The sequence below is a fragment of the Thunnus thynnus genome, chromosome 16 (assembly GCF_963924715.1).
Source record: "Thunnus thynnus chromosome 16, fThuThy2.1, whole genome shotgun sequence".
Lineage (NCBI taxonomy): Eukaryota > Metazoa > Chordata > Actinopteri > Scombriformes > Scombridae > Thunnus > Thunnus thynnus.
In genome coordinates this window covers 29,151,122-29,166,484 of record NC_089532.1, presented here as the reverse complement: position 1 = coordinate 29,166,484, position 15,363 = coordinate 29,151,122, and the positions used below count along the sequence as shown (strand labels likewise).

Below are 15,363 nucleotides of genomic sequence, written 5' to 3'. Positions count from 1 at the left end.
TTTTTTCTTTGTGTCAGAGCTGCTGGACTCCATATGCAGCTTTATAGTGACACCTAGTGGATACTACACCACATTTCACCCATTTAGCAACTTCAAACTAATATGACTATTATTGGACACTACTGATGTTATAGCAGTACAGTGGTGGTAATAGTACAAGTCCTGTTGGCAATACTGTTCATACACATACATACATTCATACACATATGCAACTATGAATCTACCTATCTATGCAGAGATTCTTTAAAAGCCCCAAAGAGATATGGGACTTTAAAAAATCTAAAATTGCACAATTTTTTCATTATAGAGCTGTATTTTGGGGTGTTCATACTGTAGATTTGCTTGGACTTGATAGTTTTCGATATAGTTTATCTCCATGGGCTAAAGAGCTTTACTTACACTCTCTTAGGAGTCTGCTTTGCTCTATATCCGCAGGAATCATTTATGTTGAACTGTTAACTCTATGACTTGCAAGATTTTAATCAAGTTCAAAGAAAAATGGTTTAAAAATATATTTTCAAAACCAAAATTAAGGACATATTGTATTGCATATTTAACATACTTAAAAGCCAAAGATCTTTAGTTTCTTAGTTGAGAACTGCTGTTCTTCCTCTGGCCAATAAGGTCGACAGATTCAAAAATATTCAGAAGGAAAACAGATTGTATGAGCTGTGTGATGTAGAAGTGAAAAGTAAGATTAATTTTCTTTTGTATTTTACAAATTTACTGTGATGATTTAAAGTTTTCCTTGAAATGGTTCAACAATCGCCTGAGATATTCTGGTGAACAGATGATTAACGATGCAAATGTTAATTTAGTGTTAAAGTTTGCTAACTTTATCTAAAAAAAAAACAAGATTATCTCAAAAACCAAGACAAATTTGCAACTAAATTAGTATTTGTACAGATTTTTCCAGTATCATACAGAGCATGTGCTGTCAGTGATTTATGAATTTTGTTGTAGACAATGAAGGTGTGAAAATCATTTAAATTAATGTCCTTTCTTTTTTAGATTCAGCACACTCTCTATTTCTTTCTTATTAAGTAAATGTCCTGCATTCAAATTTTCCCACACATAAATATACATAAGTATTATCAGCAAAATGTACTTAAAGTACTGTATCATAAGTAAAAAGACATTACATTGTACACATTCTATATTATTTTATTATTTATTTATGATGGAATACTGAGTCAGCAGCATTTTAATGTTGTAGCTAGTTGAGAAAGAACTAATTTGAACTATTTCATGTTTTTCTGAGGATGAATGTTTATTTAGTATGTTGTTTATTTATTTTGTATTTTGACAAAATAATCGGAACTCAAGGTTCACTAATTTGCTTTGAGAGGGGCTTTCAAAGATATCTCACAGTCTTTGTCAACAGTTTGCTTGCTAGTCATGGAGCCACCACAATATACCATCATCTGTTATCATGGCACCAAAGATCCATATTTCGATCACATGATGATGACACGAAATTTGTCTCCATGACAACTGAGCAAACTTCACCCATTGATGAAGACTAATGAGATGCAGTTGGAAGCTCCAGAAAAAGCTGGTACTGAAAGTGAATTTGCTTTGGTGGACAAATAATGCCATAACATGAAGTAAAACCCTGCTGTGCTTTTAGGTGAAGCTGCCCTTCCCTGTGGACCAGATCACCAACCTACCACGCAATGACTTCCAGATCCTCATCAAGATGCACAAGCTGACCTCGGAGCAGCTGGAGTTCATCCACGACATCCGCCGCCGCAGCAAAAACCGCATCGCTGCCCAGCGCTGTCGCAAGAGGAAACTGGACTGCATCCAGAATCTTGAGGGCGAGATCCGCAAACTGGTACGATCGAGTAACAACCACACACCATGGACAAGCACACTCACACACACACACTTATCGTTCCAGTAAAACATACCAGCAAATGTATATGACAATTTGAAGCAGATCAAATATAAAAGTAATGTAACCTGAAATATGTAAGTGGTCAACGCAGACAGCCCACGGAACAACCTTAGTAACAAAGGCTACGCAACAGATGTTGCGTAACCTTAGTAACAAAGGCTACGCAACAGATGTTACTTACTTACTTACTTACTTACCAGATGTGAACAATCTAGCATCAGTTCAACGGGAAAGTGGAGGTAACTTTGCAAATGGAGCATTCAGAACAGGCAAGTCCTGGCTTTTGACTCTCAGGGAAAGTCCAAATTCATCAACAAAATATGTCACTTTTCATTGCCTTTGTAAACAACCCTTAGTAGTATTTCTGATCTGATGGCCCTATCAGCAGGGACAATCATAAAACAACTGATTATGACTGTTATCAGCCAAAACTATGGTTAATTGTTCTAATGTCTTTCTAACAAAGATTAGGGATCCTTTGTTGTTATGGTTAAAACTGCTAAGTTAAGGATTGATTGTGATTTTGATTAAATAAAGGAAGCAGGAAACAAACAGTGGTCTCCCATGTCAAAGTCACATGCTTTGTGGACCCATCCAATTACCCTGACCTACTGAGTTATGAGGCTTTACATCCACATCACACTAGCTCCTCCTTTGCTTGTGAGAGACAAGAGTCATAATTAAAATGCAACAGAGTATGTTGGTAGGAGTGTGTTGCTTTAGGTAAAAGTGAGACATGAAATATGATCCAGAAAGTCCAGTTTGAGTAACAGATTCACAAGTTTAAGGTTCATCAGTCACCAAAAACTGCACATATACTATGGACAATCGTTTTACTTTTCACCACAGCAATCATGTTGCATGTATGTGACTGACCATCACGCTGCCCCGGTGCATGATGATACATCACACAAAAAGTTGGGCCTGTTTCCACTTTTTTGACAGATGATGTCAATGCAGTGGCTTCATTCACTCTGTGTAATGTCAGTCTGAACACAGACCTACATACCTAGATCATATTTGGCCTTTGAACAAATGACTAATGCTGTTATTTTTACAGTGAAGACCGTCTGGGTATAGCCTATGTACAGTATATCTGCCATGCTGACCTGATGACACTCTGTCTTATTAACTTAGGTGTGTGAGAAGGAGAAGCTGCTGAGCGAGCGCAACCAGCTGAAGGTGTGTATGTCTGAGCTGTGGCAGAACCTCTCCTTCCTCTCCCAGCAAGTGTGTAGGGAGGTGCAGGGCAGCCAGCCACCCGCTGTTTCTGCCAGTATTGACCTCACATCCAACCCGCCATCGCCTTCTTCTGATGAGGGCACGTCACCGCAACAAAATGAAGCTACATGTCTGTCGGAGATGGGTTCCAGTCAGGGGGGGCTAGAGGATAGGCAGTCAGGGGTGGAGGTGTCTGGTCTGGAGCAGGAGAACCCAGAGTGTGCACTGGTGCTTGGATCCACTGAGGAAGTATGTAGCCCCACTGTAACAGTGGATTTCTGTCAGGAAATGACTGAGAAATGCACAACGGAGGAACAGAAGAGACATGACTGTACTTAGAGTCTGGTGGCAAAGTTTTTGTCTATTCATACTTGTCTATACCTTGATATTTGAAGTTTGTTTTTTTTTCTTTTTTTTGTAATGGACGACACATGGCTGTCTTCTCAGCAATACTGTTCAATAGGTATTTTTGGACAGGTGATAAAACAAAAGCACTGGCAGCTTTCTCTTTCTCTCTCTCTCTTTCTCTGTCTCATCCTGACTTTTTCTTCCTGTCAGCTTCCCTCCCTCCTCGTGCATCATGGGAGGTTAAACTCAGGAATTTCTCAGAATGTTCAGTAGCCTAATGTCCCTGTTAACATGTACATGCACTTTACTTTACAGTCCTGTCAAATCTTGATAATTACTTCAGTACATATGAGTGGTTTGAAGTAAATTATTCATATTTGATCTCCAAGTCAGTTTTAATATTGAGAATCTGTCACCTCTGGTTTACTTAAGGGAAAAGTGCAACATTATGGGTTTTGCTTTCTTTCCCAGAGTGAGATGAGAAGATTGATAATCTCATGTCTGTGTGTTCAGAGATGCAGTCAGAAACTGTTTAGCTTAGCTTAGTTTAGCATAAAGAGTGGCAGCAGGAAGAAACAGCTAGCCTGGCTCTGTCCAAAGTGAAACATCCCTGTCAACAAGCAGACTTGGCAGACTTGTAGACACAATCTATCTTGTTTGGTTAACCCATACATGAATAGAAATGTCACAATTTAAATTTAAGAGAGATTGCTGCAACTAGTATTTCTTGAGAAAGGTTTATCCATCTTCTCAGCATGTCTATAGTGCATGCTACCAGATGCAGTTGGTCCAGGCTCTGATTTTGTCTCAAACCTGGCAACATCACTGTTATAATATTGCATTCTTGCAATGTTGGCAGAATTGGAATAACAGAAAAGTCTCCCATTGCACATTACTCTAAGATGGTTACCCCCACTGCTAGCCTTCAAAAGTCACACCAGCTATATTGATTGTATTAGTGTTAATACTGAATTTTATTCAGATGTAACTTCTAGCAATGGTGGCTTTGCAGCCATTTTGCTCCTGGCCTGTTGACACCACTGTTGCCAACTATATTCAATGAAAAGTAGCTAAAAACCAGCTTGAAAAGTCGCTAGATGTTGTGTGCTAATTTGCATATCAGTGATGTCATATTTATACAAGATTTTTCAAAGGGAAAGTTAAAAAAACTAACTATATCAGCTAATATGTGTGAAGCTGCTATCATGTAATCAATATGCATCTAAATCTAACTACCTCTAATAATTAACGCAGGCTGTTGTAAACTGTGGAGGCAACTTTTAGGCTAACATCAATGATTTTTTTTTCCAACTTTGCTCCTCATACTCATGGTCTGAACAATGGGACAAGATTTCAGAAAGCTTCACACAATCATAGCATCTGGTTAGCCAAGAAAGAGTTCTAGCATGTAACTCCTACTAAAACCACAAATTTGGAGGTGTATTTTTGAACTTTGGTCTTTATGCTAAGCTAGGCTAGCAGCTCTGGACTTAACACACAGACATGAGACTGATATCCATCTTCTCATCTCAGGAAAAAGAAAATAAGTATATTACCCAAAATGTTGAACTAATCCTTACCTTATTAACTATATGATATGACATAAAATAGCCTTCCTTTTGGCATATGACTTAATATTTCAAGTGACCAAGTAATTGTTGAGTGAGACGGGACTTTAAAGTAAAATGTTACCAAAGGTGTGTATTTGTAAAATTTTACATTAGATGAAATGGTGACATGAACTCTCATTATGCAAAATTTCTTTTGTCAAACTTCACTTTTACTTTTTCTTGTACTCAGATGGACGTTTCTACATGTTTCTCTTCTGCCTTTTTTTTTTCAAATCTGCGCTAAGAGACAGAACTACATTACAAAGTTGAAGCACTGCCCAGCACCTCCAAGAGGTGACGCCTGGCATTGAATATGAACAAACACATTGTGACGTTGGCACTTAACTCAAGTCCCAAGCCAATCACTGGGTATCCAAATAGACTAAAGGATCATGCCAATGTACATTTACATTAATGCTGGCCATTTTCCAAAGTCTGCTATACTGCTTCTGTGTGTTTATCATTGGTTTTCATTCATCTCTGTATAGTATGAAAAACAACATGAGGAAAGTTGAAAGTTGCTTGAGCTAGGCAAACCATTACATCCTTTCTACTTCTGGTGTTGTCAGAGTTACATACATGGTGGTCAAACTGGATAATGCTTTATTTTACAGGTTCTAAGTTTCCTTATAATTTCCTGACAAGAAACTTGAAGATTCCTGGAAAAGGACTATGTCATTTTGTAATAATTATACATAGTTCAGTTGAATTAAAATGAACTGGTACCAAAATAACCAAAATGTAAATTATTTATCTCTCTGTGTGGTTGTAAATTACAGGCAATTATACAATTCACCAAATATAGAAAATAACATTTTTAACAAATTCATATCTGTGGGTTTAAGTCAGTCATTTTACATTATCTCTATTTCTACATAATTAGTACCAGAGAACATAGTCCTCTCCAATAAACTTCTTTAGAAATGATAAGGAATTACGGCACCTGTTAAGTAAAGTGTTACCAGAAAGTGTTATACCAGGTTGACTTGAAAAGTCTACACATTAGGACAACAAAACTGAAATAATTAATGGATAAAATGCTTATCAAAAATAAGAACACAAATTTTCTGTGATGTATTTTGTATTTCAAGCGAGTCTGCTAGTTAATAAATATATCATACATTATTATAGAGTGAAATGAATGGAAATCAATAGTCCTCTGGAAGGTAGAAGAAACATAATGTTATGCTTTGGAAAATGGACAGTATTATAGTAAAGTAAATATGATCCATGTTAAATGAGCTAAAATTGTAAAAAAAAAAAAACACTGGTAAGGTCCTTTAAACATCAGCATAAACAAGTCATAAGTGCTCTTTTTGACCCATTTATTTATTGTGTTATATGTAGTAAAAATTTAGTGTTTGTACCTAACAGTAATCATGTATTTAGCTGCACTGTTCTTGTATAGTACATAGATAGCCCTACTAAAGTATTTGGTACAGGATCTGGGTGTTTGACACCCTACATTATCAAATTTGCATATCATATGTAATTTTGTGGGGACACACAGCAAAATGATCAATATCCACATACAAATCAGTATCCTTAATAGTGCACGGTATGAAGTTCAAAGCTTCAAACAAACTCACTGGTGCATTATTGAGTTAGGGAGATGCCAAATTCATCTGCTGTTGAAAAGTCGATAGTGAGGCACGTGGCAGGGGTGAGTGCTGTTGCTGTCTGCCTTGTTGCTGCCCAATACTCAGCTTCACAGTGGAGCTTCACAGTGAAGCAGGTTCATGGGATTTGAACACCGGATGTATTTGAGCTTTTAGCCATCAAGATTAGAGTGAAGTCACATTTAGAAAAGTAAGAGCAAACTAGAATTTAAAAAGAATTAAATTTACATGATATCATTGCACTTGTGGAAATTGGTTAGGAATTCTTAAAATAATGGGAGTTAATGGAAGTTAACTGAATTTATAAAACCAGTTGAATCAGTAGATAACGGCAACATGACCATACTAGCTTTAAACAAATCTGCCCATGGTATTGAAAGGGAAATAAACTGATACTACCCATGATATACTGTAACCACAGGACCCTGTAAACCAATGACAATCTCATTATGATGTACTGATTTCTCAGAATACACAGAAGAACACTGATCAGCTGGTTTTCATAGACTTAAATTCCTTAATGTGAACTTGTTAATTTATTTATTTGAACTCTTGTTGTTGGGGGTTTGGGTGAGGTTTAGAGGAAATTGCATAGATGTAAAATGTAGAATTGCGACTCTTTCTTATAGTTGATTTGTCAATGGTTGTATTTTTTTATTGTTGACAATTTCATGAAAAAATAAGCCTTTATTTACAAGTCACACATGTACTTAACTTAAGTTGTAATATTTTAACTTAAAGGGGTGTATGTTTACAATTTTGTGTATTACCTATTCTTTTTTTTGTAAAGATATAAATTAAGAGCTGAGACTTAAGTTGAATAGAAAAGTTTTTTGTTTTTTTTTACATAACTTAAAAGTGTTGATGAATTTGTGAGAAAAATAAGCATCTGACAAGTGCAGCTACAATTTCTTGCCTTAGAGGTTACAGAGGCCAAACTATCCAATAAGGGAACAAGGGATTTTATTAATTAGAAACAACACTGCAGCATGAAGAAACTGCAAAAGTTGCAACAGTTTCTCAAGTTTCTCAAGACATGGATGTGGCCCCTTCTGACAATGTGCGGTATTTGTCTCAGATAAAGTCTCAAGAGGGACAGACAAACAGTACAACTCCTCTTCTGACTTTTTGTTTCACTGTTCACCAAGCTTCTTCTCATGACCCCTTTGGAAATATGGAGACACAAAATGTTCAATAGTAACTAAATAAATAAATAATCATTTCAATAAATACTGGCAAAATATGTAATGAAATTATGAAATAATTACTCCATTTTTATGAAAATGGTGTGAAATAAAAACTGGCTTTGGAAAAAAACAAAAAGAAATTATAATTCCTGGAATGAAATAAAAATTAACATTTCCTAATAATAATAATAAAAAGTTTTAAAAATGTATTGATTCTTTCACAATTTTGTGGCTACATTATATATTTTTTAATTTGATTATTTGTTACATAGCATCTTATTTATTCAGTATTGACCACTTTGGATCTCCATATAGAAAAGCCAGATGCTTTTTTTCTTAGCATCACCTTGGAATATACCATAATAGAATACCAACTGTTAAAAACTGACAATTTACTCGATGTAATTAATAAGTTGCTTTTCTGTAATTTGAGCTCAAGAAAATTGAAGGATGTTACACTTGAATAAACATCAAAATGAGGTATCAAATCATTTTGTAGCATTTAATAATCTATACTACGCAAAACTTGCGTTTCTTTTTTCTTTTTCAATTCTTTGCACCATATATGCATTTTGCAGAACATAAAACAGATGAATGCCATGAAATGATTCACCTCCTTTTGACTTTCTGATGTTATCAAACAGAACCATTCCCTCCTTTTTCTCCTCATGCTAAAATGTAATAGAAACTACTCTTACCACTGGTTGAACTGAAGGCTGCAATCAGAGATGTGAAAAATCTGTTATTTCAAGTTGATCCAAGTCCAGCAGAGGTCAGGGAGCAACATGAACGCTGCACAGTTTTCTTTAGTTATTTTATTTTCCTCGAATTGGAATAAGATCAGACCAAAACATATAAAATTCTTAAGAATACTCACTTTTTTCATTTTGGCCCTTTTTTCCATGTGGCACTCGTCCTCTTCCATATACTGTACATGCAACAGCAACTGTACTGTATCAGTATCTAGCAGCATTGTATTAGTTAGCATAGAACATCCGTAACACAAGTGGAAGTTTGAATTCAAAACAATTTATCATATTGTTTGATAGCTGTGAGGTTAAAAATGCTAATATGCATTTAAAGAACAATACCAGTGTTTATTCTCTTTTTTTTTTTTACCCATTTACTTCATATTACATATACTATGTGCTGCTAACCATTCTTCAAAACACACTGTAGACTGTAGAATATGTTCTGAATTGGTTTCAACATGGGGTTACAATCTACTTGTGGAGACATTAAAACTTGCTTGATTTAGTTAATCCATCACATGCTTTTAATGTTGTCAGAGTTACATTATTGGCGTGTAGTAATGCAATGCAGACTTTTCAAATCAATCTGCACTTACAGCTGCATCACCATGCCACAAAAGCAAAAATTTGACAACAGTAAAAGCAGACGTGATGTTCACTCTGATGGATTAGCTAATCCAAGCAAGTTTCCAGTCTCTGCAAATTGATTATCAGATTGTACCAGAAAAAATCAAATACGATAGCTGCCTGGACAGCATTCAAAAACCCAGGAGTGTATATGGAAAATGGTTCGCAGCAATAATGTAAGTACTGCAAGAACCACTTGTATGGCCCTTGACGTGCATTTTTAGAAAAATATCATACTGTGTTTTTGACAGTAATCCATGTAGCATGGGGCACCAAGACTCTGCATGTTTTCAAACACTGCAGGTGATTGTCTCTCTGTGCTGAAGGTCTGTTCATCATTAGATTAAAGCAAAAACCTGCAGACTCTTGGGTCTCTGGTTGAGAACCACTTTGTTTCCACTGTATGCTGCCATATAAATATGACATCAGATTACTGACATGATCCTACTTTGATACTCAAATGGCTGTAACATCACATTTCTCTTCATAGGATTTCAGAGTTTCCAACTTTCCAACATCTCTGAATGCAGCACTAATCTAGGAACAACAATTCAATGTTTAAATATTGCACAGTGGTTATCAGGAAAGAGCTCTTTCCTATATGGAAGTTAGCATTTTGAAATCAAAGGCCTTCATTGGTAATTACAGTACATGGTGGCAGACTAAAGGGAGTAGTTATTAAAGCGATCTGTTTACAATAGGCGTAAATCGGGGGCCACTGCAGCTGTAATCCAGCTTCGCTTGAATCTCAGATTATGACTTTTGAGGTTTATTTACACCTCAGTTGAACTGACTCTTGACACTTATCTACCTGGATGATTCAGCATACCTCTTCATATGGGTAAGGACTGTATGATAGACATGTAGACAGTTTCTGTGGCGTTGTTTCTAACTTTTTACAGTGGTTACATCATTGTATTTGTAGATTTTGGTGAGCCATTTTTTACGTGTCCTTTTTTTTGAGTACATGCAACATGACTGTTATATGCAGATTCAGCATTTTTACTTTCATTTTATATCTCTGAATGTTCAAATGACCTGTGTTTAGTTTTGATTTTTTTGTAAATATTGTGCAACATGTCATGTTTTGTTTATTTGATATGAAAAAGGTTTTAAAGAAGAAAAAAAACAACATTTTGTCTAGGCAATTTTTGTTGAGAAATAAAATAAAAAGCATGAGAATTCTAGTGTGGTGTTGTGTGGATTGAGATTAAATATCTGTTGACAAAACATTTGCTGTTTTGTTAATAAGCATTTAATCTGAATATAATAGAAATTTTCATAATTTTTCATGAAATGACTGTATGTAAATGACTATACACAGATTCAGACAGATTATAATCAAGTCTTTGACTTAGAAAAATGTATTTTAAGCTTATACAGTCCATGTTAGAGAAGCAAACAGATCCTCTGAGGAATTTGCTTCATAATCCACAGTGCTGTTTCTAAAAAATACAGCCAACACAAGGAAAGATGTCCACATTTTTAAAAAGATACAATCCTTTCGTGTTAGTGCCCACATGTATGCGTTCTAAGGTGCTTCTAATCCAAACACAGTGGGGCTTTGGCACTGAGTCCACTGCCTCATCATGACTGACTGTTTGAATGGTTTTGGCCCCATGTGACTTGAGTGGTGGATCAATGTTGATGGCTGGATCATTGATACAGTTTCTCCCCCACACTGAGCTGGGCTTTGGAACACAGCTCCTATGGCCATGGTGTTAGCCTCTTCTTTTTACTTCTTCATGATAGAAGAGATATCCAGAAACATACTCTGAGAAAGACAAGAAGACAGCTGTAACTCAGCTGGTGCTGAACATAAACCACAAAGAGCATACATGCAATTCAGTAAAGCAAGAATCTTTCAATATGTGTCCAACTGACTAAAGCAAGCATTCTATCATTCATTCAAATGCATAAACACATCTCTGTAAACATGACATATCATCTGGGAAAAACAAAAAGAATGACAAATAAATCTTCTACTACTATTTTAAAATTAGTCTTTGGAAGAAAAACACAGTGTGTAGATATACATATTTTTCTGCAGGAACATTATTGATGCTCAGTTGTTTGGCCATGCCATTGTTGATGAGGCAGCAATATAAGGATTTTTTTAAAATATAAAACATGAAATCTATGGAGTCCGGCTGGTGTGTTTATAGAGGATTAGTTATAATCTATATACTTTAAATAGAATTCAATGGTGCATTTTTAATCAGTTTTTATCAGAATATTTTACGTTTAGATCCTGTGTCAATAACTAAGTAATATGTATCTAATGAACATATTTCTCATGTCCAATATTACTTTATGAAATTTATTTTAATGTTGTTACTAAAATAAAAGTCAAAATTAAATAGATAAATAAATGAATACATGCAGCAATGGTTCTGACAACACAAACATGGCTTTCACTTATTACAATACTTACTAAAAAAATTCTAATTACAATTACAATGTATGATATCATATATATATATGTCTATCAGATGTGAGGGCCAGTCAGCGGGATTGGCTGAAAGTGGCTCATCTGTCTCAGCAGCAACAGGTGTGTCCAGCTCCCAAGGCTGGGCAGAGGAGGCTGTATCTGGTGCTTCTGCAGGGCAGATAATACACTTATTAGGCAGTTGCCTAAGTCGCCTATAGCTAGGACCAGGTCTGGTTGTCACCATCCATTCTTGCACTACCTGTAATGACAGCACATGGACTCCTCTCTTTTGTTGTTGCTGTTTTGCTTTTCAAATTGCCTTTCATTTAGTTGGTCTACTGTCAAAACTGAAGCTTCGTCTCTCTCTCTTTCTCTTGTCCATCCATGATTTCATCTCCTCCTGCATCTTTCACTCTTCAAGTATTAAGTTAAGTTAATTTGTTCCCTCACTCTACTGTGGCATGTTTTGGCCACATTTGTTATGTAGCTTATGGACTACATGACTCTAACAGGGAATGAGTGAATGATTTCTTTCCCTTTGACTTCTTTGATAATATACTAACAGTCTTGATGATGCTTAATGTTTTATATATATATATATATGACTGATTACCACAGTGATGGTCTGAACAACAATTGCAGAAGAAACCCAGGTGGGAGATGCTGTCAGCTGTACTCTTTGCTTTATAACTTTGACATCCTGTTCTAGTGTGAAATGTGATTTGGACACATGATAATATGACACATGACAATTTCTGCTCTTTACTTGCCATTGACATTCTCCGCCCCCCAGGAGGCGGCATCATGGGCATGTCTCCCTGCAGGGAGCCCAGTTCATCCGACTCCTCCGAGGTATGTAATGAAGGGCTTGTGCAGCCACTGATTGACGACAAGCTCTCAGATGGCGGCCTGATCATGAAGCTGGTCTTCCTGGGGTTGGGGAGCAGGACCTCACTCCCCATTGACTCCCTACGCTCATCCTCGCGGAGGTCTCTGATAGCCCTGGGCCTTAAGGTGCTACTGGACAGCAGAGCCTCCAAATGGCTGGGGTGAGGGTGCTCTCCCTCATGGGTATCTTTTTGATGGCTTGGTGCACTTCCCTCTACATTGGACGTAGCAGAACCCCAAGCTGGATGGTGGTCCACCATGGTTGTGTGGACCTCTGGACCTTCATGGGTTTGGGGGGCTTGGATTGAGCAGTTCTGGCTAGACTTGGGTGGCATCCTTGGTTGGGGGCAAATGTAGCTGGTCTGACTGTGTCCCAGATGAGCCAGGCTGTTGTGTCTCAGGGCCTCCTGGTTGGCTTTGAGCCCGGCATTGTAATTAGGAGGCTTCATGTCTGCCTCTGGAATCACTTTGAAGGTCTGAGTCAACGGCCCATTGTAAGGTGATACATTGCTCATTACACAAAGGTGCGGTAAGGATGCCTTCCCCTTGGACTTGTAAATCAAACTGTCATCTTCCATGTACCTCTCTCCATAGAGTGTCTGTTTGATTTTCCTGATGCCCAGGTGGGATATCTCCAGAATGTTGAGGAAAAGTGACACACCAGCGATTGCAATCATGAAGACCATGAAAATAGTCTTCTCTGTGGGCCTGGAGATGTAACAGTCTACACTGTTGGGGCAAGGCAGCCTTTCACATTTATAGAGTGGCTCAAGTTGGATACCATAGAGTACATACTGGCCCAGGATGAAGGAGACCTCCACCAAAGAGCGTGTAAGGATATGGATGATGTAGGTTCTCAACAGGGAGCCCCTGAGAGGAGCCTTCTTGACCCTCCTCTGCTCATCCAGCCTCTTCAGCTCCCTCTCCATGCGCTTTTGTTCATCCAATCCCAGCTCAGCTTCATCCATCTCCTCCTTCAGCTGGGCTCGTTTCCGGTGGCGCTCCTTCTCCAGCGCTCGGATGCAGTAGAGGGCATGGCCCATGTAGACCAGTGAGGGGGCAGAGACAAAGATCACCTGCAGGACCCAGAAGCGAATGAGAGAGATGGGGAAGGCACGGTCATAACAGACTGCCTTGCAGCCTGGCTGGTCAGTGTTGCAAACAAATTCAGACTGCTCATCATCCCATACATCCTCAGCAGCTGCTCCCAGGATCAGCATGCGGAAAATGAAGAGTATGGTAAGCCAGATCTTGCCCACGATGGTGGAATGAATGTGGACCTCTTCTAGGATGCTGCCCAGCAGGTTCCAGTCACCCATGGTCAGCTTCTCACCACTTCACTGCCACATGACCTCAAACTGTGGAGACACAGCATTCACACCTGGATAAGCCTCACATACACCTCACATACACTTCAGCCTCACAAAGCCATTAGGTACATTTTTGCTATGAAGGTGCAAAAACCTACTATGAAAAACGACTGCAGTTTATAACAACTTTGGTTTCATGTTCATAGCTCTGGCCATCAGTTTTGTCATTGATGGTAATATATTCACCAAAGTAATTACTGAGATCTCAGGATGCGGAGACATCACTAAAAGTACGTCCAACAAGGCAAGACACACGAACAGTCAGATGATCAGACAGGCTGTAAACAAGCTAACACTGAAACCAGATTAGTTGCTACTTTATTTGGAGGTAAAATCCAAAGTGAGTGTACCCATCACTGAAAACTGAAGTGCACTACTTTAAGTTGAAATATAAAGTTGGATAGTTTGGGTTGTAATTTTCTGTTTGCATTCATTTTGTCTCTCATATAAATGTGACATGACTGCTCGTGTTTGTTACCACATTGGACCTATTTGTATCAATGTTGCTGCGTTCCAAGACCTGAGCAGTTACTTCAGTGAGTGCAATGTTATCATAACCATTTGGTGGCCAAGGCTATGAAAATAAAGTTGTAATAACTATTAGACTATTATTTACCGCAGTTGATTACTGCATATTTGGTGCTCTAGTGAGTATTTCTGGCAGTGTGTGTAGGATTGAGTCAAAATAAACTACAGTGTGTGTGTTCATGGTAATGAAGGAACATGTCACCCAGTACAACAGTGTGGCTCATTGTTTTGTCTAGCTGTTTTAGATATGATATCAGTACCAGCTCTGCACCTGCATGGCACATTTCTCTCAACAAATGTATTCAGAAATACTAGTGGGCAGTGACATCCTAGCAAGTGATGTCCTCATACAGTCTTGTGTAGGAAGTGTGTTGCTGATGTCTGACTAAGGAAGATAACTGTGAGTCATGTTCTGTACAGCCTATGTTAAAATTATGCTTTTCCCGAGCAAATGTCAGGTCAGACCGAACCGAGACAAGCAAGACAGTGGCCCGGCACTGTGACACAACTTTAATGTAATAAAGCCTGAGTGCACATGCACTGTCTATTACAGTTTATTACAATCCAAGATAGCGAACTGATTACGTTTTTGGGCTTTTGTTTGAGATACTCGATCAAATCAGTTTGATTTGAATTTATATTATAGCTCAGTACATCACCATGGCTGCTGTCATTGAAACTAGCATTTGTTCCATTATTCAGACTATGGAGCAGCTCCATAAGTTGTTTCTGGATGACATCATTACTACAATTATGGTGTTTGGATACACTTACACATACTTACACTCCAATAATTTTATTGTGTCACTGATGTTTTTAAAGGGCTTGAGAAAAGTGTGGTTGAAATGTGAACCATGTAATTGAAAGATTGGTGATACAGTA

General features: G+C 37.7%; 2 protein-coding genes across 2 annotated transcripts in view; one reads left to right on the top strand and one right to left on the bottom strand.

The window, feature by feature from the left end:
* Positions 1 to 8,376, top strand: part of bach2a (BTB and CNC homology 1, basic leucine zipper transcription factor 2a) — a 69,145-nt gene extending 60,769 nt beyond the window's left edge. The window contains exons 4-5 of the mRNA XM_067613873.1: positions 1,631 to 1,837; positions 3,038 to 8,376. Of these exons, the coding sequence (XP_067469974.1) occupies positions 1,631 to 1,837; positions 3,038 to 3,460 (630 nt within the window). The 3' untranslated portion in view covers positions 3,461 to 8,376. The remainder of the gene's footprint in view (positions 1 to 1,630; positions 1,838 to 3,037) is intronic.
* A 3,376-nt stretch (positions 8,377 to 11,752) lies between these two features.
* On the bottom strand, positions 11,753 to 13,935 carry gja10a (gap junction protein alpha 10 a). The gene is made up of 2 exons (XM_067613350.1): positions 12,466 to 13,935; positions 11,753 to 11,863 (listed from the first exon to the last, which is right to left on the bottom strand). Exons 1-2 carry the CDS (start codon positions 13,900 to 13,902, stop codon positions 11,753 to 11,755), a joined length of 1,548 nt encoding a protein of 515 aa, XP_067469451.1. The 5' UTR covers positions 13,903 to 13,935.
* Positions 13,936 to 15,363: the final 1,428 nt, after the last annotated feature.